At 49.7% G+C, this 26,474-nt stretch overlaps 1 protein-coding gene across 3 annotated transcripts in view; it reads right to left on the reverse strand.

Annotated features, from left to right (window-relative positions):
• HEG1 (heart development protein with EGF like domains 1) overlaps positions 1-23,767 on the reverse strand; it is a 35,550-nt gene extending 11,783 nt beyond the window's left edge. The window contains exons 1-15 of one of the 3 annotated variants that reach the window (XM_015868712.3): positions 23,047-23,767; positions 12,866-13,075; positions 12,073-12,366; positions 11,518-11,808; positions 10,865-11,143; positions 10,232-10,555; positions 9,107-9,412; positions 8,075-8,389; positions 7,188-7,490; positions 6,350-6,676; positions 4,134-5,501; positions 2,332-2,451; positions 1,096-1,190; positions 821-879; positions 301-461 (exon numbers count right to left, since the gene is read on the reverse strand). In XM_015868712.3, coding sequence (XP_015724198.2) covers positions 301-461; positions 821-879; positions 1,096-1,190; positions 2,332-2,451; positions 4,134-5,501; positions 6,350-6,676; positions 7,188-7,490; positions 8,075-8,389; positions 9,107-9,412; positions 10,232-10,555; positions 10,865-11,143; positions 11,518-11,808; positions 12,073-12,366; positions 12,866-13,075; positions 23,047-23,236 — 4,642 coding nt within the window. In that variant the 5' untranslated portion in view covers positions 23,237-23,767. Of the gene's footprint in view, positions 1-300; positions 462-820; positions 880-1,095; positions 1,191-2,331; positions 2,452-4,133; positions 5,502-6,349; positions 6,677-7,187; positions 7,491-8,074; positions 8,390-9,106; positions 9,413-10,231; positions 10,556-10,864; positions 11,144-11,517; positions 11,809-12,072; positions 12,367-12,865; positions 13,076-16,052; positions 16,664-23,046 lie in introns of those variants that run through there. The other 2 variants (XM_015868714.3, XM_015868713.3) reach the window with 2 other exon arrangements.
• Between the last annotated feature and the right edge of the window lie 2,707 nt (positions 23,768-26,474).

The raw sequence follows: 26,474 nt of genomic DNA on the forward strand, positions 1-26,474 counted from the left end.
CCATTTTTATGCTCCACTTTTTTCCAACTCCTGGCCATGTGGGTGGAATAAGACATCTCCAAGAACCATGCAGATGTGGCTCTAAGGGACACGGGGTAGTGGGCACAGTGGTGATGAGCTGATGGTTGGACTTCATGATCTTAGATGTCTTTTCCAATCTTAATGACTCTATGATTCTATCTTAAGATGATTCCTCTTGAAGTGACATAGAAACTTGCAGAGGAATTTTGCCGAATGCCAGAATCTTTCTCTCTATTTTCTGAATGGACACAAATCAAACAAATCTGCCATGCTGTTTACCTCTGTGGAGTGGTTTTAGGCCGGAGATGAACTGGCAGGGGTCGGGGGGAGATTTGCAAGCCCGAATGTAGCTTTTCACGGTGCCGACAACATCGTAGAATGTCACGTTGGATGCTAAAGAGAACGTGGATTGCACTGAAACATGCACAACATTTGCCTCCCTAACAGAAAACAAAACAAAACAGCCCTGAGTACCATGGGTCAGTCTGATTACATGGTTAGTATGTTAGCAACCTGCTAGTTATTAGTAAAAGCAATACTTAACATAGACATGATATCACACACATACTGAGAAAGCTGTCTGAGGCTGCAGATCTGTGGTTGCTCTGCAAGCTCTCCTCAGTAGGAGGACTGAGATGGATGGCCAGGGTGCAGAGGCATTTCCTGTGCCCCATGCTGCTGCTGGGCTTGATTTCATTAAGCAAAGTGCCACTGGATCAGACTCAGAACGTGGACATCTAGCTGAACAACCCAAGTATTCGCACGGTACCATTCCTCACTCTTCCTTGTGGCCTCTTACCTGGTGGCTTTGACTGTGGAGTGGTAGTACCCAGGCAAGCTCGACAGAGAGGCGTTCAGCTGAAAGGAAGAAGAGAGTTGTTGGAATGGAGCAGCACAGCACCCAATAGCACACCCAGCCCCAGGACAGCCCCCAAGGTGGAGGTGGGTGGACAAACTGGATGGTTTAGAAAGGCAAATCCAGACCAGAGAGCCCTGTGGCTGCTGTCACAACCAGAATGGGAGTGAAACACGAGGACACGAGCAGTGGTGCTGCCACCCCACAGGGACACTCACCATCGCCAGGATTTCACGCTCCACTTGCAGGAGATCTGCATACTTCCCATGGGTGATGTTAAGCTTCAGGGGGACCTGACCTATAAATATTCTTACTAAAAAGGAGAATAAGACAGGTTAGTTGGAATACGTGCCTCCTTTCTATAAGCCAAAGCAAGCAGCACTGACTCATTTAGGATGCTCGTACACAGAGAGAGACGGGGAAATTTAGTGGCAAGAGTTTCAGGTGCCAAAGCTAATTTATAGTAATTTGGGGTAAATGCACCAAATCTTTTGCCCCTCCTTCCAGTGCAAGGAAAACAAACTGACAAGTCAAGATGAAGCACTGCAGAAAGGACATTTTCATTTTTCAAACCGCTGGACAGAATGAGCAATGATGTTTGAAAGGAGGCCTGAAAGATGCATTTTTCCATGCTTAGAATTCAATTTGATTCATGGCAACAGAATGCAATAATCCAAGTCGTCCAGACTCAGAGAGATAATATCCCTAAATCTTGTATTAAGTGTCATGAGATACTCAGTGGAAATGAGAACTCAGAGCTCAAGTTTTATGTTCCACCAGAAAAACAAATACAGTTGCAGATAACGTTGTAAAGAGTCCAATTCTTTCCCATTCTTTCCCATCCGCAGAGCCTATCTTCACCACAAATTTTGTATCAGACAGCTCTAATATAACAGCTTCTGGTAGAAATGAGACTGGAATCACCTTCACAGTATTTACATAATCTGCCTGTAGCCCAGTCCAAGGCATAATCAAAACAACTCTCTAAATTAGAAGCTGATACATTCCTACAAAAAGAAATGTTTCAAAACACCCTTCAGGGACACCTCAGCCATGTCGCTCAGCAACATTTCCATGCCGTAATCCTCACTGATTAAGGGTCAGAAGAAACACCAGCAAAACAAATCCCCCTTCACAATGGGGCATTATAAGTCCTCGGGATTTGAGTCTTTTAATAGAAAAGGAGGGGGCCAGAACCCAAGTCCCAGATAATAATTGTGCTGCACAACAAATGCAAAAGGTAGGAAACAAGACCTTGATCTTACAAAGGCTTTCACGGCTGCTTAATTCCATACAGATGGCTGAGCCCACTAAAGTCAGGCTATCAGTAAAAGTAGTAGCTGGGAGGTACACAAAGCTCCTGAACTTGTCTGAGACTGGGTTAATTTATTTTAAAAGATTATAGATCATTTTCTCCATCATTTTCCCCATTTTTTTCGCTTTTGTTTTCTTACCTAAATTGCACTTTCCTTTTTCCATCTCATATCCAAGAGGGCACTGACAGACATAGGATCCTCGGGTGTTGTTGCAGGTGGCCAGTGCAGGACAAGGGTTGGAAAGACATTTATCCACATCTAGAAAACCACAAAAAAAAGACAAGTCTATAGTTGCAGGATCACAAACATCAACAACTGCTATAAAAGATCAACTTGGCTCCTCTTCTGTGACCCCCTGAGCATTATCAGATGATTCATTGCATCATTTGCACTTACTGCTTATCCTGTTCTTAATTATTCTGCTGGAGCTACAAGAATAAACACAAAACACTTTCTGTTGAATATTCATTCAGAAGCCCTTGGGACCCTGTGTTGATCCATGCTAATATTAACACCCAGCCTGCCTACAGCACTGCTCCTGTAACCCGGAGTGCTTTTCAAAGACAAGCAATGCTACAGCAACGGATGGCTGAAGAACCATGCAGCCCTGCAGTACAGACAGCCACAGCTGACCCCCATCTTGGGACACACAATGTGGGATTATGCCTGTGCTCTGGGCTGTCTGGCCTGGCTACTTCGCACCGGTGAGGGGGTGAGTGGTGTCTCTGACCTGAGCAGCCAGAAACAAGTGACAAAAAATCCACTGCCATGAAGTTATTTATTCTGTACGAAGCCACAGATTTAATTAATATCAATCATCTGAGAAATAACCTTTAAATACCTAATTACTGGTGGAATATACGCTACTGTCAGTATTTCAGCAAGATTGATGCATTCAGTATACACAATATCCTACAGTGGCATTAGGGTCAGGCTCCTGAACTTTAAACACAGAATCGATTTCCATTCATATAAAGCAGCTCAACACATTTGCTTAGGAAGATAAGCAGCCTGGCAGTAGCGACAAATGAAATCTATTGTTCTTCTGCAGGGCTTTTTGCTGATAGACTCCTTGAAATGCACTGTCAGGCATTGCCACCTCCATTCTCCTGCACCCCAAGAGCCTCCAGTCCCTTCTGCGGGGCAGGAAAACATCTGCTCATGCAATACCTGCATATCTCTGGGTGGGAACTGTGCCTGAGCACAACCTTTCCACCTCTAATAGAATCATAGAGTGGTTTCAGTTGGAAGGGATCTTTAAAGGCCATCTGGTCCAACAACAAGGACACCTACAGCTCCATCAGGTGCTCAGAGCCCCATCAGGGCTAAGTATCACCATGGATTCAAAGAACACTTCTGGATCACAAGGTAATAAAATGCAAATCCAGAACAGTTGAATAGCACGTGCTTCTCTTTCCCAGGCTTGGTTATCACAATGCACTCAGCAAGACCATGGTGTGTAACCTACCAGGAGAAGTGATGGGTCCTCAAGGAGAAATTTATTTAGTGAGATGGGGAGAGAACAACCATAGGTCATAATAGCAGAAAAACTTCCAACAAAAATACCGAGTGCTGGCCAGCTGCCTTTTCTCAAAAGAGAGATATTGATCTATTTTCCATGACAAATGTAAAGTACATCCTAGGCTTACCCAGAAGGCCATCAGCTTGATTTTTCTTTGAAATACCCAAATTTCAGCTTAACATTTCCATCAAAAACCTTCACCAAAATGTTCCCTTTTTTTTTTGATGTTTGTTTTTCCAGCAGCTCAGCACAGTTGTTAAACCTCTATCTTAAAAATACCAGAATGGAGACAGAATTCTTATCCTCAAATCCTGCTAACAATGGACTTGTCATATATGCATATGTAACCCTTTGAAGACCCTCTGTGTGAGACCCAGTCGTTGTTGGCCCTGCTGCTGAGCACTGTTAGATGTATTACCTGTTGCTGGAGATGTTGATCTCATGCCAGCTGTGCTACTTGATGGCAGGATGGTGGTTGGTTTGGTAGAAGTCAATGCAGTTGTGCTGACAGCAGTCTTGCTTGTTGGATGCACTACAGGAGGGCTCGTAGCAGGGATGATTTCCTTGGTGACCTTACTAGCCATTGTAGTGGTGGGACCCACAGATTTTGTGCTTTCACCAGTAGTATAAATGTGTTTAGTGGTAGTGGGTGTTGGACCTCTGTGGGTTTTTGTGGTGCTAGCATCACTCAGGGTTGGCTGGTGGCTGCCTGGTGTTGTCAGTACAACAGGTTTCACTGTGGTCAGCGCCACTGCAGGGACAATGACACTGTGGCTTGTTGCGCTTGTTGAGGTACTGAGGAGCGCGTCTGTGGGCTCAGTCTGTGGGGCATCACTGGCTGTGATGAGCAGAGGTGGTGGTGTTGCCTTCCCAGAGCTACCCCTCTGGGAGGTAGCACTCCTTGGTGACATGGTTTCTGTTACCGGTGTGGGAGCAGACATGGACACAACGCGGCCACCAAGATGCTCCATGGGCTCCGTGGGGAGAGGGAGAGACCTGGTCATGTTGAAGGAGGTGTTGTTTTGGGGTTGGTGTGTGCCACTGTGCTTGGTGGCCTCTCGGGATGAGCTCCCAGACACTGCAGCTGTGGAGGGCACCCGCCTGGGTGCAGTTGTAGCTGTGGGGATGCTTGCTGGGCCACTGTCACTGGATTGTGAGACAGATGACGGTGATGAAAACTGAGGCAATAAAGATACTGAAGAATAAGATGGGGAAACCAATGAGGAAGTGGGTAAAGAGGATGACAAACCCTGCAGAGGAGTTGAAGACGCCATCACAGAGGAAGAGAGCGGCTCAGATGACTCTGATGTTGCAAACAAGTAAGTTGGTGGTGATGGTGATGGTGAGTGATGCAGTGATGACACCGAGGAAGGGCGTGGAGATACTGATGAAGATGGAGATGATCTGCCAGTGGGAAACAACCTGGAATCAGTGTCAAAGACGGTTGTATTTTGTACGTTGCCTACAGAAGCTGAAGTCAATGGTTTGGAAGAGTGCACCAGCAATGGCTCTGTCGATGGCTGAACAAAACTGCCATCGCTGGATATATTGTTCCTCCTGTCCTGTGCCACAGGTGATTTTGATGAATCAGAAGGGTTGGAAATTTCTGAAAAAAATGTGGAGCTTTCAGAGGAGTCAGCAGAGGTGCTGCTGTTTGAGATAGACAGGAGTGTCCTTTCTCCTCCTCTGGTGTACACAGTTGAAATGTATGTGCCGTCTGTATGAGAAACTGAGGTCCTTTTCTCTGCATCATCGCTGCTGACTGGCTGGTGGCTACTTGGAAAGCCTGCAGTAAAAGGACAAAATACATTAGAATGACAAAAAAGAAAAAAAAAAAAAAGAAAGAAAGCATTTTAATATCATATTAGAAGTATTTGAAATATACATGAAATGCTCTTGTCTGTAAAACTGACCCATACTAAAAAATAAGAGCATCATCCAAGCGTAGCTACTGAACTACCTCCTTGGCTCATTCAAAAATGGTAAACTCTGACACATAAAGTACCCATGAAAATGCAGGTTTCTTTAAAAAACCCTCTTCTTCCAGCAACTGCTTTCCTAATGTGACTGAGCACTTATTCCATGATATTCTGTGAGAAGCTAAGCTGCATCTTTAGTCATCTTTATCTCTCGATTTACAAAACTCATATCCTATCCTTCTTATCCTCCATTCCAAACTAAAGCATATCTTTGTTCTTCAGCTGGTTTGCTTTTAGGCACATGCCTCTGTAGGATGATATTACTGCATTATATTAATTTGCATCTTATCATGAACTCATTGACTGAAAACTCTGCAGTCAGGAAATCCTAAAGAAGTAGCATATCAGCCTGCAAAAATGCAGATCATTTAGCATCAACAGAGTAGTCAAACTTATACGACAGATTTCAGAATGTATAGATAACTTCAACAATCACTATAAAATAAAAATAATAATATAAAAATAAAAAAGATAAAAAATATAAAATATAATATATAATATAAAATATAAATAATATAAAATATAAATAATAATATAAAAATAAAAAAGATAGGATATTAAAAAATAAAAACCTGATTTAACTCTAAAATTGATTCTCTATAACAGACTCTAGAATTCATGCTGAAAACACACACATGGGGACGTGCTAACTTACTTGTGAGATCATTTTGGAAAGACAAATCAGTGAGTAGTTTGGAAGAATGGGTGAAGAGTGTCTCTGTTGCAAGGCCTTCGCTGCCAGCCGAGGTGTTGGCCATCCCACTCTGCTCCACTGACACCATCTGAGTTGGATCTGAAGCTTTAGTGGTCTCAGTGTAGGAAGCAGAGCTCTCTGTGCTATGGGTCAGCACACTGATTGTCACTGGTGTCCCTGCTCTTCCACCAGCCAATGTGGCTGAACTGTATGCAGGATCACTGTGGGGGCTGGAAATTGCTTCCTCCATACTTGAGCTGCTCAGTGAGTGATGGCTGCTTCCCATAGCTGAAACAGGATCAGAAATTGGATATGTGATTCTACCACCTCAGATGAGAGAGCACTTGTGAGCTACACAGTAATTCTAGTTTGAAATGAAGATAAAGGAAATTGCACAGATAAATACAGGTAATTTAGATCTTGCATGTCTATCACCTTAAGTAATGATTTAACAGACCAAGTCTTCTCCAAAGGAGGAAGATAATTTAAATATACAGGGACAATCAGTACCATTAGAGGCACAGTGGCATATTTAGGCTACTTATAGTTATCAATCCAACCCATGTAGGTAGTAGATAACAGCAAGAAGATATAGCACACGTTTCTGAGACCGCTTCAGTTAATCACCCACAGCTGCAGATACACAATACTAACAAGCTCAATCACGACAGCTTATAAATATTGCCCACAACATCTGCAACAGCACTGGAGGGAACCTTGACCCCATGGAAGAGTTAAGGGCAGGGGAAGGGGGTCTTGTTCTAATTCAAATGCCATTGCAGAGTTCAGAAAGACTCACTGGAAGGTTCAGCAGCAGACAAGTAGGTGGACACCCTGGATGAAAAGGTGACCTCAGGGTCTGTGTATGCTGAATGGCTGGAGGAGACATGTCTGCCTCCAGGCCACGATGGGGAAGATGAGATGGAACTGGAGCGTGGCTCCCTGGCCATGTCTGGATGAGATGCAGGGCTTCCCCCCACTGTGCTCCATGTGCCACGGTTAGCTGCATCCTGAGATGTCCTCTCCTCATGGGTGGAGAGCATGGTCAGAACGTAAGTAGTCTCAGTAGGAATGCCAGAAACCTCTTGTCCACCCTCTGGAGCTGCAAAGCAGAGATAGACATACATACATATATATTTATATTCTATTAATAACAATTTTGAGGCCTCAGTGAGGGCCAAAATCTGAACATGTTTGTTCCCAAGGGGATGCTTAACATGGAGAAAGGCAAGCAGCCCAGACAGTGTTGCCTCCAGCAGCACATCCTGCAGGTCAGCACTTCTGTCCTGCTCACTGCAGAGGTGCGAGCTGGTGCCTGTGGAGCTCAGAATGCACCCACTCTTGGAAGAAGACAGAATTTTAAATGCAGGGGGGAAAAAAAGACATGCTTCAGAACATGTTGAAATAGTAAGAACTGGACGGTGGGAACCCAGTCCTCGGTTTGAGGGTGGAGTTCAAATGGCTGCTCCATCAAAGTCTATATGTGTGGTCTTGAAAAGCTGCTTGGCTGGCTACATCCTGACAGGAAAAGCTCTGCCTCGGTGCAAAGACAAATAACTCACCAGTCCTGCAGTGCTCAGTCTCCCTTTGCTACAAACTGGGGAGATTTCAATGGGAAATCTAGCTTAAAACCAGAAAGTTTGAACTTGGGTGAGAGACCCTTCATGGCAAACCCACAAAACCCACCTGAAGAACTTGGTGAGGATGAAGGCACTGAAACACCAGGAGGAAACACAGGCAGTGGCTTTGTTGGAGGCTCACTGAGGTCAGCATCATGCTGTGAGACATCTCTCTGTCTGCCTGGCTCTGTCACAGAAGACAGCAGGACCACATCCAGGGAGCTGGTGCCAGCTGGAGCAGGAGCAGAGCTTCCTGCACTGGTGTCTACTACAATCACTGTGTTCATGTTCCCACTGCTGGTGGCCATCACCGAGCTGGGTGTGCTGGTGATGGAACTGTCAGGCAGACTTCCTCCCCTGGCTGAGGTTGTAGACCCTTCGGCTGGGAAATAATGGTACAAAATGGATTTATACATGTTAAAGGACAAGCAGATGGGTCCACTCTCTTCTTTCTCCACCCTCAGGCAAACAAAGTGGGTACAGACACAGGGCAGGAGGAGACTTAAACTTGGAGAACCCTTTCTGACCCAATGATCTGGCAAAAGGATTCTCACACGACTGCACCCTGAAGAGGGCACCAAAAACAAGAGGTGGGAGCACTGGTGTGCTGACAGTGAAATATTTCTCCACAATGCCCCAAAGCATTGCTCAGCACCTTCATGAGAAAAGGAGGCTCATGGGAGACCTTATTGCTCTCTACAGCCACCTTAAAGGAGGTTGTAGTGAGGTGGAGTTATCTCTTCTTGCAAGGAACAAGCAACAGGATGAGAGAAAATAGCCTCAGATTTCACCACAGAAGGCTCAGGTTGGATATTAGGAAAAATGTATCCACTGAAAGGGTTGTGAAGCATTGAACAGGCTGCCCAGAGAAGCAGTAGAGTCACCATCCTTGGAGGTACTCAATATGTAGATGTGGTGCTTGGGGTCATGGGCCAATGGTAGACATGGCAGTGCTGCATTAACAGTTGGACTCCATGACCTTAGAGGTATTACCCAACTGAAATGATTCTGTGATACTAACATCTCCCTCACCCCTCTCTGCACAGAGTGGGTACCCAAGGCCTACAGAATTTGGCCCCCGAGGATGGCCTGAGCTCACCTGTGGAAGCACTGCTCGACATGGCAAGCAGTGACCCTGGGGAGGATGCAGTGGCCCCTGTGCCACCATCAACCCCTGCTCCCAAAGGCTGCCCAGGAGACAGGGTCCAGTCTGAAGGGTTGATGGTTTTGGCACCAGCAGTGGAAATCTCTGCCGGATGGACCAGGGTGGTGCTGGCAGGCAGAGACCGCAACGTCCTCCCAGTGCTTCTGGTGGCTGTGGCAGACATGGAGTCACTGGTGGCGTGGAAATCAGTTCTCTTCTCTGTGGCCAGGGTGCTAAATGGCATGTGGCTGCTTCTGGAAGCTGAGGTATGACAAAGAAAAAAGTTACAAACACATAAATGTAAGTAAACAGGTGAGCTTTCTTCCAGTAGCACTCAGAAACAGTAAATACATGCATAGGAAGAAAATACCAGAAGATGCCAATCTAGAGAAAGAGAATTTCCACAGCTGTGACTCCTTTCCACGGAAATTTTTTTTGTAAAATGTGGTTTGATGCCACAAAAAGCATTGTTATGTAGAACCAGTTGAATGGCTACTACTACTGCACCTTGCACTTGATTTCATCATTAAATGACTGAGGGCACTCCAAGCTGCTAGAACAAACACATCTCATAACAAGCCCAAAAAGCCTGGAATTCAGCTCAGACAGGGCACAATGCTGAGCAGCAAAGCTTTCAGGGAGAACAGGTCATGAAGGAATGGGCTTAGAGGGACTGGATTCCTTCAGCACTGCAACCAGGTCCAGGAGCAAAGAACAGAACAAAGGACCTGAGACCACATACAAATTGCCCTAAAGCTGGTTTGGTTTCTGGGAGGCAGCATGGACCATGGGGAACATCGCAGGATCTGAAGTTGGGTCCCTGGGGCTACAATTGAATCCCCCTTGCTTAGTTCCCATGACGAACAAATAGTGATAGCAACTGGAAATGGCAAAAAGTTTCAAAATGATCTGAAAGTGAATTTTTCTTGGCCCAAGGAAACTTTCCATATGCGTGCCTTTTTTGTAAAAACACCAAACCAAACTTTCTTCTCCTTAAAAGTATATTCTATGCAGCTGTAATACATTTTGAGATGTGCAGGTAGTGTAGGATAAAGTAACCATCCTCCTTTTACTCCTCACCTATGGAAGGGCCTTCTGCAGGAGAGGGAGAGAGTGGCAGTGAAGGCTCTACTTCAGACTGGCTGGAAGCTGTAGACCCAGGCACTCCATGGGTCTCTCTTACAGAAGAGGCAGGTGATGATCTGACAGTGCCTGAGGTCCCGGTCACACCACTGCTGGAAGCAGCGACTCCTGCTGCCCATCCACTGCTGTTTGTGGCAGACCTTGGAGGTCTCCCCCCGCTGCCAGTGGCCGTGGCTGAAATGTAAGCACTGGTGGCAGAGGACACTGAGGTTTCTTTCTCTGTTGTTGATGTGTTGGTTGGCTGGTGGCTGCTTCTGACACCTGAGATACAAGAAAACCAGATTTGAACAATGCATACGGAGTTACACATGTGATGGGTGGTCTTCATATATATATATATGTTTATAAACAGCAACTGCTTTTCTGAGTATGGGAGTTTCAAGTAGGCCATCAGTATTTTTCAGTTTTTCAACTAAAAGCTGAACACTGCTCCCAACCTTCCCCCAGTCCCAGTGCAGCTGCTCATCCAGCACCCACTGATGGTGTTATCTACAGGAGAACAACACAAACTCAGTGACACAAAACCCAACGCAACCACACAGCAGCCACCTTTCAGAACAAACCACCTACCTGCAAATGTGTGTCCAGAGCCAGAGTGCAAGCTGGCAAGCAAAGGATCTCGGGGGTGTGTAGTGAGGTCTCCCTGCCAGCTGCCAGCTCCATGTGTCCCAGTCCCCAAGGAAGACAAACTGTCCCCTGAAATGCTGGTGGGGTCAGGGCTGGCGGCAGAGCTCAGAGAGGAACCCAGTGTCCCCACTGTCATGTTGTTGCGCACAGTGGACACATCTGAGTGCAGCATCACCTCTCCAGCAGTTGGGATGCTCCTGGGCTCTTGATTGCTGCGAGAGGCTGAAAAAGGAGAAAAGAAACAGAAAACTGCACAAACTGAAACAGCTGGGAAGGTTTCATCCCGGCAGACAATATATGTGTGAATATTTACTACTGGGAAATCATTAGGGCAGGGAAAAACCAATCTCCACATAGGAACTCCTAAAGTAATAGCTTGCAAAATTCTACTGAAAGTTTTCAGAGAAAATCTATCCTCCTCTTCCAACTAGAATAATATTTATCCATACTTTCATTTCTGTGAAATGTTTTTAAACGTACAGAATGTGCCAAGTACAATATTATTCCTCCTTTCTTTAAAATAGAAAGGATGTATTTTGTTTATAAAGACTCTTTAAATAATGTTCTGGCTTATACAGCTAGCCATCAAAACTCACGCGTGGAGGCACTGCTCGCGTCGGCAAGCAGCAGGTCTGAGGAGGACACAGTGGCCCCGGCTCCCAAAGGTGTCCCGGGAGACAGGATCCGGTACAGAGGGTCAATGGTTTTGGCACCAGCAGTGGAAATCTCTGCCAGATGGACCAGGGTGGTGCTGGCAGACAGAGACCGCAACGTCCTCCCAGTGCTTCTGGTGGCTGTGGTGGACAGGGAGTCACTGGTGGCGTGGAAACCCCAAATTGTCTTCTCCAGTGATGAGCCATAAGATGGTTGGTAGCTGCTTCCAGCGGCTATGGTACAATAAAAGAGCTGGATTTGTGTGTATGAAATTATAAACAGATGGATCCATTTTCTTCCCAGATGCTTACACTGCATGTATGCATATTAAGCAAAGGAAGCTTTCAATCTGGACAAAGTGCTCTTCTGGAAAGACATGAATCTCCTCCATTCAGGGTGTCCCAGGTTACTGCTCTTGCAAGATCTATGGCTCACCGTCACAAAAGCACTGCACCAAAACCCCCAAGGAAAAGCCTACAAATGGTGGAGTAACTCACCTCTGGAAGTGTTTTTGGAGGTGGGTGATCCTGTGAGCTCAGGGCTTGTGGAACTCTGTGCAGCATCCTCAGGATGCAGTGTGGTGCCTCTTGCACTGGTCTGGGTGCTGGGAGCATGGGGAGAGGAAGGGGGCTGACCAGGGGAGCTGGGCACAGGGGTGCTGGGGAACACGCTGAGGGCCTGTGATGCTGAGGATGAGGACAGAGATGGTCCCAGTGTCAGTGTCCTCTCTGTGTCTACAAGGTGACCAGGAGAAGCCAGTGCCCTTCTGCTTCTCTCCTGGCTTCCAGCAGCTGCAAAGAGCAAGGGAGAAGAGAGAAATTCATCTTCCTGTTGACCAGGTTGGGGTTGCAGCAGACTCACCCATAGTGGCACCTGGTGCTACCCTATAGGGTCACAGCAGCATTTCTCACATTTCCTGTATTTATCATAGAACATGCTGCCAGAGGTGCGGCTGGGGACAGAAGGTTTCCATCACCAAAACATGTCAGCATTCCGAAATTTGTCTGCATTTGTGCACAGCAAGGGAAATCCAGATTTATTGCAAACCACTATAAACGTGCAAGGTGGGGAGTGCTCTGCCAGAACACCCAGCAGCTGGCAGCCAGACATCTGTCTGGGATGTGCTCCTGCTGCAGTTCTCAACCAGAAGAACTCAAGGAATTAAAGAACTGAAGACATACTCTTCACTCATATCTCAGTGAGGCACTTATCTCACCCAAGGGTGATAAGGAAAAAATGGAAACAGGGACAGGGCAAGCAGCACGTGGGAATTTGAACATCAGAACTCACCAGGAGGGGGGCCAGGGCCAGGGGGGCTGCTCCTTGTGCATCCCCCTTGTTGCAACGAGAAAGTCCTGGTGCTGGAAGGCAGAACAGTGTGCTCTGCCCCTTGCCTGGTGCCAGGCTGCACTGTGGTGAGCTCTATATCCCCCACGAGAGAGCTGGAGGTCTCCATGGCCACATCCAAGCTTCTTCTCATCTGATGGCTGCTGTCGATGACTGAAAGGAAGAGCAAAGAAAAATGAAAATCCCATTGGTGCTGATGTGTGAGGCCAAGCTCTGAGCTCATTCGCACTAGAGAAGGTTCCGCATAATCATAACACAGCCATGACATTTAGTTTTGGATCCCCACCAGTGTAAACTGGATTGACTCGTGGTGCCAAATGTCAAAACCCACTGCTGCGTGAAGGAGCAATGGCATTCAGCACCCCCACATGTTTTGTGTGCATAATGAGGGATAAATTTTAAAGGAGAGCAACAGCAAAAAGCCAGGCTCCATGTGCCCATCCCAGGACAAAGGGGAGACATGATGGTGTGGATCATCCCAACATCCCATGCTCCACAGCCCTTCCAGAAGCATGCAGGTGGCCATGAGCACAAGTGCCCCTGGTGCAATTTCCACTCCTCTGAAGTCCCTCTGAAAATGACAACAAACAGCATAAGCCTCGGCCCCAAACCTCCAGCAAACAGCCTCACAGACAACATGGGGAACTGGCAGAAATCAGCCAGACACTGACCCCTGTGTGCACCAAGCACATCCCACCTTTAAACTTCACATGACCACAGCCATTAAGAGAAATGTCAGTCTCCCAGCCCAAAGCTGTCACACCGCTTGAGGGACCAGTGTGTGCATTTCCCATTAAAACTAGTCCTGATGTTCACCAGGCAGAGCCAGGCTGTGAGAGGCTCTCTTTGCAAGCAATAGCAAGGTGGCTGGTTTGGGGAGCTGAGTTACAGCACAGTCAGGACAAACAGATCAGATTCCAGCAGATTTCCCAAGGCCTTGGGTTGGCTGAGTGTTGTGAAATGGAAGCACAGGCTGCCCAGGGAGGTGGGCAGAGCTTGAGTTGGGTGAGACCTTTAAAGATCATCTGGTACAACCCCCTTGAAATAAACAGGGATGCCTGCAGCTCCAGCAGGTGCTCAGAGCCCTGTGCAGCCAGACCTTGAATGTCTCCAGGGACAGAGCACCTATCATCTCTCAAGTGCCTCACCACACTTATTAAAAAACACATTTTCCTTATATCTAATCTAAATCTCCCCTGCTTTAGTTTGACGCTATTTTCCTAATCCTACTGCAGCAGGCCTCGCTAAAAAGTCTGTCTCCATCCTTCTTACAGCCCCCTTTCAGATACTGAAAGGCCACCCTCAGCACTCCCCACAGCATTCTCCTCTCCAGGCTGAACAGCCCCAGCTCTCAGCCTGTCCTCATAGGAGAGGTGTTCCATGACCGGGATCATTTCTGTGGATCTTCTCCAACAGCTCTACGTCTCTCCTGTACTGAGGACTCCACCTCTGGATGTAGTGCTCCAGGTGAATGCTCACAGCACAGAGCAGAGGGGCAGGATCCCCTCCTCTTACCCCTTTGATGCAGCCCAGGACATGGTGGGCTTTCAGAACACGCTGTTGGTTCACATCCACGATTCTATGCAGTGACAGGTGATGAAGACTCAGCTCTGGCTGTGTCCTCAGCCACGGGACAGCACAACACCTAAAACCACAGTACTGCAGCATCTCACAGACATCCCTGGTTCCATCCCGCACTGATTTGAACACAATGCAACGCAGCCTCCTCCAGCAGCAACGTGGCTACAAGTGCAGAGCCCACATCTGCGGAGTTGCATCATCTCAGCATCACCCGAGGCTCGGGGTGGGGAAAAAGTCATCTAAACTTAGAAAACTCCCGGCTGGCGGGAGGCAAAGCCGAGGAAGGAGCACGGGCTCGGCAGGAGGAGGAGGAGCGGGGGCACGGCACTGCATGGGGAGTGCGGTTGCGGATGTCGGGATCATGGGCGGAGGCCGCTTAGGAGCCAAGCGGAGTTGTGCGAACAAAAGCTGCAGCCCTAAATCTGGACCTTCCAGGGAGCGCTGGGATTTTCAGTTTCCTTCCTTGTTCTTGCCCTGAGAGGAGCAGCTCGAGGAGTGGGGGGAGGAGGAAAAGCGGAGCTTAAAAAAATGTTCATGCTCGAGAGTGGTCAGCTCAGCGTAAACACGCCGATAATGTTGCTTCGAGCAGGTCCCTCGTGTGCACTAAGCACGGGAAGAATGCAAGAGGTTTTTCACCACACACACTTAACCCTTTTTGCTAGTTCTTTCAGCATCACAGCCACTTTTCCCCTCCACGATGAGAAATAAGGAAGAAGGATTTCTCTGGCCACCAACTGCTCTAACCCAATGCAGCCGGGGCATCACTCCAGCTACAGACCTTGTGGGTTTCAAGGCCCTCAGTGTGGGCGGCAGCAGCTGGGATGCCGGTGGCCATCTGTCTGTTGGTGTCCATCTGTCCATGCTGCTATGGGGACAGATGCCCAGGGGCTCAGGCTGCACTTCAGCCCTGGGGCTGCACTACCACTGAGGACGATAAGTGCTGGGTTTGCTTTCAACCCTATCTAATAACTCTGTGCTCGTGATTCCAGAGGCCTGTGCTCAGAGTTACCATGAGAAAACCAAAAGGCTAATTAATTCCTTTTAAAAGCAGTGCCCTGCAGACCAGACAGAGGGTACCTGGAAATAAAGAGCACTCACAAACCAGGGTCTGCCTCTGAAGGCCAAGGACAAAGCCCACACCATGAGGACAGGATGCTGTCCTGCTTACCCAGGGCTCTCCAGCCTGCACATTTAGTGTTCCAAACAGTGCTCCAAACAGTGCCAGAAACACCCAGGTCCCAGCTCCAGCCCAGGAACCTGCACCTTCTGCTCATTTACTTGGACAGTCTGGGCTTAATGCACAGGTCTCTGGGACCTACACTGGTGGACATCACTGACCCACAGTTGGAGCAGCACCCTGAGCCTCTCTCTAGTCAACGGCTATGGCTTCCACACAGCTTTAGGCAACTGAATTTTAAAAAGCCCTGTTTTACAGCCGAGCCTTTGGAAAACGCTTTCAAACACAAATCTATTTCTAACAAGCTCCCCATACCCTCACACAAACTCCAACAAAACCCCCTGGAGCCAAAAGCACGCAGCTGGCAGACACCTTATTCCCTCTTTAAATCCTTCAGGCTGCTCCCTGACAGCAATGCACCAGGAAAAGTCACCCACGCAGCGCTCCTCACTCCTCTTTCCAGGGATTTAAGGTCCCCCTGGAGCATTCCTGAGCAAAGCCAGCAGTGTGCGCAGAGCCGTACGCGACCCGACATCGCTGCAGCGTTTGCTCCCATCCGAGGACAGTGCTGCTGGAGACCGTCAGACGGCACAGGGAGGAAGTCTGCTGGCAGGGCTCCACCGCAGCGCAGTTGCTAGGTCACTGGAACAATAAAAAGGCAAGAAAAAACATCCTGGCTGCAAAAAGAAAAGAAAAAAAATATACTGGGGGGAAAAAAAAAGGGAAAAAAAAGTGAAAGAAAATAGCTATGGCAGCTCCATGAGTGTGCACAGCGATGGTGAGGGGGGGTGGAATGAGAGTTGGCTGTGCAGGACAAGGCTGCTGCTGCTTTTATGGGCTCACAAGTTCACTTATAAGACAGCCCTTCCTCACACAAATAAGGAATTAATGAAACCGCGGAGTTTGCCTGCAGGGTTTGCGATCGTTAGGAATCTCACCCAGGGCTCACAAGGACAATAGTTCAAGGGAAGGTGACCCTGCTGCTGGCAAGGCCAGATTAATTACTCATCGAATGCTAACGAGAACGCACAGCCTCCCTGCAGCACCCAGGTCCCAGCAGCTGCCCCACATGTATCCGTGGCCATTGGGGCAGAGGGGCTGCTCCAAAGTGGGGTGAGAGCAGCCCATGCATTGCGGGACTCCACTTTGCTTTCTGAGCCTTGCACTTCATTCAGGGCCAGGAGGGAGCATTAGCTCATTCCGCCTGACCTCATGTGTAACAGAAGTCACCAAGTGCAGCTTATTTACTCCCAGCATAAGCTCAGTGCCTTGGATTTGATTTAAGCAGGGAAGAAGAAGAACCAGCCACTGGTGCTGGAGGGCTGGCCAGTGGGGCCGCTCGGTTTGGGATGGCATGGGGGTAGGAAACATGTGAGCCCTTCTACCAGCACATGGGCTGTGCCCAGAGTGGAGGAGAGATCAACAACCACAGAGCATGGTTTAAACCAGAGCTGTGGCAGTTGCACAAGTGGATTGGACAGCGTGGAACGGGGGTTTGGTGCCACAATAGGGCTTAAATAGGATTGTGCTGGGTTTTGGGTTGTTTTGTCTTTTTGTCTTTTTTTTTTTTTTTTTTTTTTTTTTGGAGGGGCTTTTTAAGCAGCATCACACTGGGAAGGGAGGAACTTGTTCACTCATTGCATAGGAATGGGTTGGGAGCACACAGCCAACCTGAGAGCTGAGGGCTGCAGATGGGACTGGATGGGGGGAAGGTCCCCAGGCCACTGGGCTGGGAGCTCCAAGCCAGGACTTTGCCCACCATCACTGCACTCCTACTGAGACCTGTGGATTCCCTGGTCTGGGGCCTGCACAGCAACCAAGCCCTGTAGGTGGTGAGGGTCAGTTTACACACAGGTCCGGCATGGGGCAGCAAAGCAAGACCTGTGGGGCTGCCCATACCCACCCCTCTGAAAACACCTTCACAGTGACTGTGCCCCCTGATCAAGTTTCCCTCCTAAGAAACGTCCCTTTAAAAGGGCTTTTATCTACAGGGCTGGCTGCTGCTTTCACCCCGCAGCCCCATTCTGCATCTGCTGAAAGAGCCGATAACATCCCCGAAAGAATTAACATTAGTCCTGTAACCAAACCCAAATCCAACAATGATGAATGTTCTTTCCTTTGAGCTCTCCCAGGCCCGTACCAGGGGTGAGGAGCTCTCTAAGGACGCCTTTGTGAGCTGCAGCCACCGAAACCCTGCTCCTCATCCTCCAGACACAGAGACAATTGTGCCCAGCTCCAGCCCCAAGATAAAGGATGAGTTACAAGAGCAGGACTGTGCTCCACAATTGCAGCCCTTGATCACAGGGATAGAGAACCACACGGTTTGTTTGCCAAGGTTTGCACTCCTGGCCGTGCATTGGCACGGCAGCGCCTGGCATAGCTCAGTGCATTCCTCCCTTTTGTTACCTCCTAAACCACCTCCACTTGTCAGCTTAGGAGATCTCGCAGCTATGCAGGGACAAACCTGGCCAGTACTTGTATGTCTTTCTTCCCAGAACCTTTAGCTACCAGCTGTTATGGTTTCCCTGATAAGAAAGTGTTCTCTTACCGATAATGGCACAGACGCAGCCAGACCACTGTTGAGAGATGCTGAGAAACCCCTCCACTGAGTAAATGTTTGAAAATGCAGTAGATAACCATCTTTGGGGTGATCCTGCAAGGGGAGATGGCTTCAGCTCCCTTCCAAGCCCCGCCTTGTGCTTTTACAGAACCAAAGCCCAAACCCTTGCAACACCTGAACTCCAACTTACACACACCCCAGAAACTCTGTTCTGCCCCACACCAGCCCTGCTGGGCTGCAGCAATGTGCCACCACCACCCCAACCCCACACTATTCACCCCAGCCCCAGCACAGCATGAGGTTTCACACTGCTCCTCGGGGCTTCAGAGATTTTCCACTGGAGGAAGGGTGTTACCGGCAGTGTCCCGACAGGCGGTGACGCGGGTGATTGTACTGTGCAGCCCCCAAGTTCCTCCCGTGGCAACAGAGGCAGGGTGCTGTGAAAGCTCCTGAGCAAACACAGAAGCAAAACGAAGCCCTCCTTTGCTACCATGGGTCCACAAGAGGCTGCCCAAGTACCCAAAATCCCTGCACAGAGTTTCCTCTGCAGTCTGGAGATCCCAGAGAGACCCTCATAGCGGTGGAAATGAAAACGATGTCCAAAGCCTGCAGAAGAACACAGTGACAGATGTCCCAAAGGTGCATGTGTTGCCATGGGGGTGTCACAGCAGCCACCCCATGTCTCTGGGGAGGGGCAGGGAAACACTCCTCAGCCCCTCCCCAGCTAAATCAGCTTTAAGTCAAAAAGGACATTTCCCTACTGCCTTCATAGCCAAAAGCTCCTTTCTCCCTCTCTAATGACAGCCCCAGGTGCTGGCTGGGCCTTCTGGGACAGAAAGACAAACCTTCTGCTGCTCTGAGCACAGATTTCTGGCCACCGTGCAGCATCACCCACAGCCGAGGTGCTGACAGCTGCGGGGGAGATGCTATTTTTTTTATAGCAAAACCAGCTATCAAAGGGCTCAGCATCGGGACAGAGAAGAGTATTTGTACGCCTATGCCCCCTGAAGAGACCTTCCTGCAAGGAGGACAGGCAATGCCAAATGCCTTCATCCAGAGCCACAGCACCACTGGACTGGATGTGGTCACCAGCACCACAGGAGATGGGTTGGCTTGCACATTTGGTTCACCAAATAAGAGATATTTCTATTCCCTGTCAGTCTGATGTGGATTTATCATCTCTTTCTCTCCAACAGCCCTAAAAACAAACTAACTTCTGCCCCACTTTCACACAAGTAGAATTCTGACCCCAGCATCTCCATCAACAAAACCCTGCAGGGTTTCACCTTGCTCCAGCTGCCACTTTTTCAGGATGGGCTCACCATGCACAGCACCAAGAAAAACCTAACAGGAAGCAAGGGATGGGACCCAGCATCCTAACACCTGCATTACAGACCTCACCGCTCTGACCCTAGCACATGTCCTCATTGTAAGAAGAACTGGTTCTTATCCTCGCTTTCTCTTTAGCATCCCACTTTGACAGCAGCATTTCTACAACGCAGGCAACAGCTCCACGGGCAGCCTGGAGGAGCTGGAGTTTACAGAGCTTCCTTTACTCGAGGGAACTGCATTTTTCTAAGATTATATTATAACTTGGGCTGGCCGCTCAGTAACGCAACATCATTTCCCTTTTGGGTGGGAAAGTTCTCTCCTTGTCCTCTGATTCGAATGATTTCAGCCCAAAAGGATGAACGTGAGCCTTCTGCATAATCAGAGAGCCATCAGCCATAGCAGGATGCTATGGTACAGCACAGGGCATTAAAAATGCATGGCTGCTTCTGCACACACACTGGCAAAGAGGGCAAGAAAGAAGAGTGGCCAGATGCAAGGATCGTTAAGGTGGGAAATGACTTCTAGGATCACCAAGTCCAACCACAGACCCATGCCCGCTGTCCATGTGCCTCATTGCCACATCTCCACAGCTCCTGAACACCTCCAGGGATGGTGACTCCATCGCCTCCCTGGGCAGCCTGTGCCACTGCATCACCACTCTTCCAGAGAAGAAATGTTTTCTAACATCCAACCTGAACTTCCCCTGGTACAACTTGAGGCCATCGCCTCTCATCTTATGGCTGTTACTGGGAGAAGAGGCCAACCCCCACTTCACCACAACCTCCTTTAAGGGAGTTGTAGAGTCATCACATCTCCCCTGAGCCTCTGCTTCACCAGCCTGAAAGAACCCCACTTTCTACTGATGGCCACCCATAGACTTCGTTCCCTCCCTGAGCCTCTGCTTGTAGCCCTCTTGCATCTGCTCCAGATGAATATCCCAGCAAATCAACCTCTAATATTTATGGAAACAGCAAATTACAATGCAAATGTTGCAAAAACTGCTCAGAGAACTAAAAATTTGAATTTGTAATCAGGTCCGTATCCACTGGAAATTGGATTCTGCCTTTTATGCTCAGCTGATCAGGAAAAAGAAAAGCACATTGTGTGACCTACATCTTCAATGGGATGTAAATAACAGCCTGTGTTTGGGATACTGGGGGCTCGTGACAAGCTTGTCCACCAGCTGCAGGCCCTGAATTATCTATTGCACAGCATCAGGGGAATAAAACAAGTGATAATCAATCTGCCCCTAAAGCTTCTTTGCACCACTACAACAGCAGAGGGGTATTGAGACAGGTGCCAGCATGTGGCCGGCCCTTCCATCCCAAAGCCATTCTATGGTTCTGTGACCAGACTCACTGGATGGGGTTGCAGCCCGGGAGCTGCACTGGGAAAGGTTTCTGACCCTAAAGTTGGGATCCCTAACAGGAAAAGGGAGCACATTGCACCACAGGACTGCAAGGATGGGGGAGAACTTCATTCCTCTAAACCAAACACTCCATCCCAAAACTGGCATCCCCTGGGGTAAGGGATGGCTGCATCACGGGCTGCAGCCAAGTGAAATAACTACAGCAGAGGGGATGATCCTAAAGCAGTGATTGCTGCTTGGGAAGAGCAGCATGCAAAAGGCTGCCCAAACACTGTGATACTGAAAGGTGTGGAGTGGCTCTGGTGATTGCTGCAGGAAAACTGAAAAATCCAGGTGAGTCCAGCACAACAGTACATCTCCCTTCTCTTTTCTATCCTCCTGCTCTCATTTTTTGTGTGCACGCATGTGTACTTCTTCATTCACCCAACCTGAAGGAGCAATGTTCATCTTACCCAGCTCCACGGGCCTCTGAGCCTGCAGAATGAATGACGCACACTCCTGCAGCACCAGCTGTGAATGAAGCAGCATCCCGCACCTCTCTGCATTGCTGTGACTGTATGGAGCCACTTGGTATGCAATGGGAAGTCCAAAGCACTTATGGAGGCAAAACACCACTTTGGTGTGAAGGGACTTCCTTGTGAACACCCCATCCCAGGCAGTTCCTTCCCAGGTCGTTCCTGACCTCATTTCCCAGCCTCACGGAGCCAATGGGGCTGGCATCCTGCCGGTCACAGCAGGGTGTTACTCCCATATGTGAGATGGGAACGACGTACTTCTGTTTCTCGTGCTCCACAGGGATTGCATTAGGGGCTCAATGCCACCTCTGTCCTACTCTCCTTTGGAAGGACTCCTCAGGGTGGAGGAAATGTTGGCAGGATTCAGACCATGGTGATCCCTTCTGTGCCTACAGCTTGGCCTGAGGGCGGCTCAAGACATCCCATCCCCAGCACAGACCCCTGGTGTGCAGCATGGATCTGTGACTCTCAGTGACCCATGGCAGCTGTTAGCATGCGGCATCACTTGTTGTGCCATTTGCTGTTATCGCTCCTTCTGGCTCAGGGCTGATGCGAACCATGAACCACCTGTAGCTGTAAACCTCACACCCGCACCCTTTCCTGGCCGTGGGTTTGAGAGAGCTTTTCAGGCTCCAGCAGAGGTGACACGTCTCTCCGTCGGCTCTCAGGAGTCATCAAGGTCACAGGAAAAGACAGCAGAAAGGAATCTGAGATGAAATGGAGCACTTTTTGCTATCCACCAAGAGATCTGCATGACTCTCACCAAACAGCAGCTGAGGACTTGTGCAGGTGTTTGCAGTGTCCATCCCCCTGAGCCTGAAGCAGGTGAGCAGCACTGGCTTGGAAAGAACCCCTGGTGCCTCTGTTGCCGAGTGGGACAGCCCCACGTCCCCTTCTTTGCATCCTCATGGTCCCCACATTGCTCGCACCCTGCTGGAGAGCAGCTCTGACCCAGCCACACACCTTGGTTACCAGGGACAGTGTGATCCTACAGCATCACACTTTGGGCACGTGAAGGCAACTCAGGCGTTACAGTTTTGCCACATTTCCTGATGTTTGATAGCTTGAAAAAGAGCAAACTTAGCCACAAAGCACAGCATTCTCTTCCCATCAGGGACTAAAAGCTGAGGTTCAGACTAAAAGCTGAGGTTCGATGTGCCCATCAGGCAGGTGTGCACCAGCGCTCCCAGGGCTCTGCACTGTACCTCCTCCGGCAAACAAGTAAACCCACTTATGTGGCGTCAACTGAAGTGAGCTCTGCTTTTCCTGTGCAAAACGCAGCCTGCCCTCTGCTTGCCCGTGCTGGAAGCAGGCTCAGCATCACTGCCAGAGCAGCTGCCCGGTGCGGAGTACCGGGCAGGGGTTGCAGCAGTGGGGAGGCTGCAGTAAGGCTGGAGAGGGCTGGGTGTCGGCGGGCGGGCACCCACGCAGCCTCCGAGCCCACTCGCTCCCAGCAACGCGTCGACGCCTTCCCCCGCACGTTCCCTTAGCAAACCCGAACCACCCTTAAGAACACGGGGCCGGGCGGCTCGGGCAGCCCACGCGTGAAGCAGGACCCGACACGCCGACCATCCCCGTGTCCCCACTCACCCGGGCGGTCGTGTCCCGCGGCGGGAGGCGAGCAGGGCCGGCCGAGGCGGCTGCGGGGCGGCTGCGGCGGAGGAGGAGGAGGAGGAGGAAGGCGCCGGGGGGGAGCGAGGGGCAGCGACCCGGCCGGCGGGGCCAGCCCGAGCCCCAGCAGCAGCAGCAGCAGCAGCAGCAGGGAGCAGGCTGCCGGCATGGCGCTGGGGACGGGACGGGGAGCGGGGTGTGCTGCCGGGGCTGGAGGGAGCGGCTCACATGCCCGGAGCGGGGCGATGGGTAACGGAGGAAAACGGCAGAGGGCAGCTGCCCCGGGAAGGGGGCGGCCGCGGTCCGGCCTCAGCAGCGCGGGGTGCCCATGGCGGCACGGGGGGGCCCGGCCAGCGGCAGCCTGCGGCCAAGTGCCGGCGCCCGAAAGTAAAAGGGCAGGCGGCCGAGGCTCCTCCTCGAGCCTGACATCACCCGGCGCGGCCCCGCACGGCTCGGCACGGCCCCCCCGCCCGGCCCGGTCTCCCACCCCCCCTCCATCCCCGCTCCTCCGCACTATTTTTATCCGTCCCCTATTGTCGGCAGAGCCCCGCTCCCTGCTCGGGCAGCTCCGTGCCCGCTGCCGCAGAGGTTCGGGCTGCGCGGTGCTCCCCTCTCGGTGGGATCTGCACCACGGATCGGAGCGGACGGAGCCCGGCCGGGTTCGGGCAGCGCTGCTCCACCGGAAAGTTTCTTTCCGGCTGAGCGCGGTGAGAGTTAAGTGGCCCCGAACTCCATTCCCACCGAGGCTGCGGCAAGTCCTTGCCAAAGGACCACAAATCTTTTATTGGTTATAAAGCGAACCCGCTCTCCTTTAAATTCCAGCAGCAGTTTCTCGCTGTGGTCAATTTCCCAGGCTGGGCTGTACGGGAGGCAGAGGATTTCCCTTTATTGTTCTGAAATTCCCTTTCATAACTCCACGCTGTCGGCTATGCTGTGTGCAGTGCGCACTGTGGCAGTGCTCTGCGCCACTACTGGCAGCCCCCAGACCACGATTCACTGCCCCACGACCCCAACCTATCCCCATCTCTTCCATTGGGTGCCCAGACATCTTTTGCTTTCCTCCCTCAGTTAGTTCAGATTTCCATGAGCCACTTCTACCCAAACAGAATCCAACGCTTCAGACCACAGCAACAAATGGCAATCCTCCAAACACAAGACAAATAATGTTGGTTCGATCCATAGTCCCCAGCTCCCACCTTCTCCCTTCCCCAGAAGCAAAAGCAAACAGCTCCGTGACAAATCCAAACCCCCGAAGGCTTCTTTCCACCCAAAAGGTGGCACTGATGAGCCCACGCAAGCATGCAAACTACATTGGCTTGTCCAGTTGATAGTACCTAGAAATGGGGATATTGTGACCCCTGTTATTCCAGGTTTCTCTGAAATGAACCAACAGATCACAACCACACTTCTAATTGCAGCTGGGGACATCTGAGTGGCCCAGGAACTGCTGGCAACGAGCTGCACCACGCACAGAATCACCAAATTACTGGAGTTAGAGGGGACACCTAAAGGCCAACCCCCCTGCAAAGAGCAGGGACACCTACAGCTCCATCAGGTGTTCAGAGCCCTGTCCACCCTGACCATAGATGTCTCCAGGGACAGAGCATCCACCACCTGTCCAGGCTGCATCAGCATTTGGATGCACCAATTCCCTATGGAACACATCATAGAAAGAGCCCTAAACCAGAAATCAGAGACACCAACACCCTGCCAAGGAATGTACTGCCATGAGTTAAAGCTTGTGTGAGGAGCTGAGAAGTATTCTGATACCTTGGGGGAAGACATGGGGCAGGAGTTCAAACATTTGGAGATATCTTTTTATATGAAATAAATGGCTCCCCATTCCTATAAGTACTTCTCATCCTCTGAAGCTGTAAATCCAGCAGGCAGGAAATGCAGTATCAAGTGCTTTTCCAAAAAGCCTCAATAAATTCTTCCTACTGTTTTACCCAACAGGCACAGCGAGAACAAACCCAGCAGCATGCAGACACAGAATAAACATCAACGAACACACAGCCATGAAGAAAGCAGGACCAGATTTGAATGCTCCCATGGCCATAATGGATCCCACTAAAGAACCAGCATGGCAGACCCCTACTGGCCCTCCCTGGTGCGCAGCAAATGTCCTCTTCCCAAAATTCCCACTAAAAGCATCACACCTCAGGAGGTGGCCATAGGGAAGTTACATCCATCCTCTTGCCATTGCGATCACCAACAGGACAAAAGCACCACAATGGAAGCCAATGCTATCAAAAGATATTTACCGTCACAGCCAAACTGTCCCCTCACTGTCCCAACTTAGTCACAAGCACCTGGGAAGGAAACACGGATGGCTTCTTTGTATTCCCCAAATGCACTCCTTTCCCCACCAGATGTCCAATTTGCCAAGGCTTCGTGGCTGAAAAGGTAAAGCTACCACATTTTCCTGCCACGTTATTTCACTCCCACATTTGCCACTTCACTAAAGGATATCCCTGCACTGAAGAAATCAGCTCATGAGGAACCCCAGTATTCCTAAGCCCCAGATCTAACATAACTACATAAAGCATGATGGATGGTGTGTGCTGACCAGCAGAATCCCACCATCAATCTGTGTTAGGGGAGGAAAAACCCCATTTGGTTTTGTTTCTTCTTGCTTTCCACATCCCAGCCCAAGGGACTGGAGTCACACAGCCCAGTTTGCCAGGTTCTGCACTGTTTGACCCTAAAATCACAGAAAAGCACAAGAGTTTTGAGAGAAGAGGCACCTCTATAACACCTCACCGGGATTCAGCTCACTGGTCACTCCCGATCAGTTCTCCAGGAACCCTCCCCAGCCCCAGCACAGAACTCCTGCAGCTCACTTGAAACACAGCCCAGATCTGTCCCAAGCTTGGAGCAAGCTCATAAACCTCAGACAAGTTTTCAGCTGATGATGAATTAAGGTACAAAGTGAATAGTTTCTGCTCCTGGAATTTGTTATTAAAAGTCCCAAGTTTCCAAAGCGGACAGATAGTTCCTAACCCAATAATTAATTACCTTCTCCGTCTCCTCTCGATGCTCTAAGCCATCCATTAATGGATCCCAATCATCCAAAAGGCACTTAGCACCTGAACATTTTTCTCTGCACTCCGGGGGTAGTGGTGCTCAATTGATTTCTTTTTGCAGGGAACACTTGCCTTGTGCCTCCCTTGGAAGCAGCTCGTTCCAGATACTTGACATTTGGAGGTCAGGATGGATGTGGGTCTTGTGATCTCTTTTCATCCCTCACAGCAAAACGCACAGCAAGTTTATGTCACCAGGTCCAAAATGTTCCCTTCTGATTCCTGTCAGAAATAAACCCTCTATTTTCTGGGGGAAAACAGTCAGTCATTTTGATCCATCTGACGCAACTCGGAACCTCTGATTGCTCTCTGTCAGCCTGCTCT

This window comes from Coturnix japonica, chromosome 7 (assembly GCF_054131305.1).
Source record: "Coturnix japonica strain WE chromosome 7, WE-NBRP24, whole genome shotgun sequence".
Taxonomy (NCBI): Eukaryota; Metazoa; Chordata; class Aves; order Galliformes; family Phasianidae; genus Coturnix; species Coturnix japonica.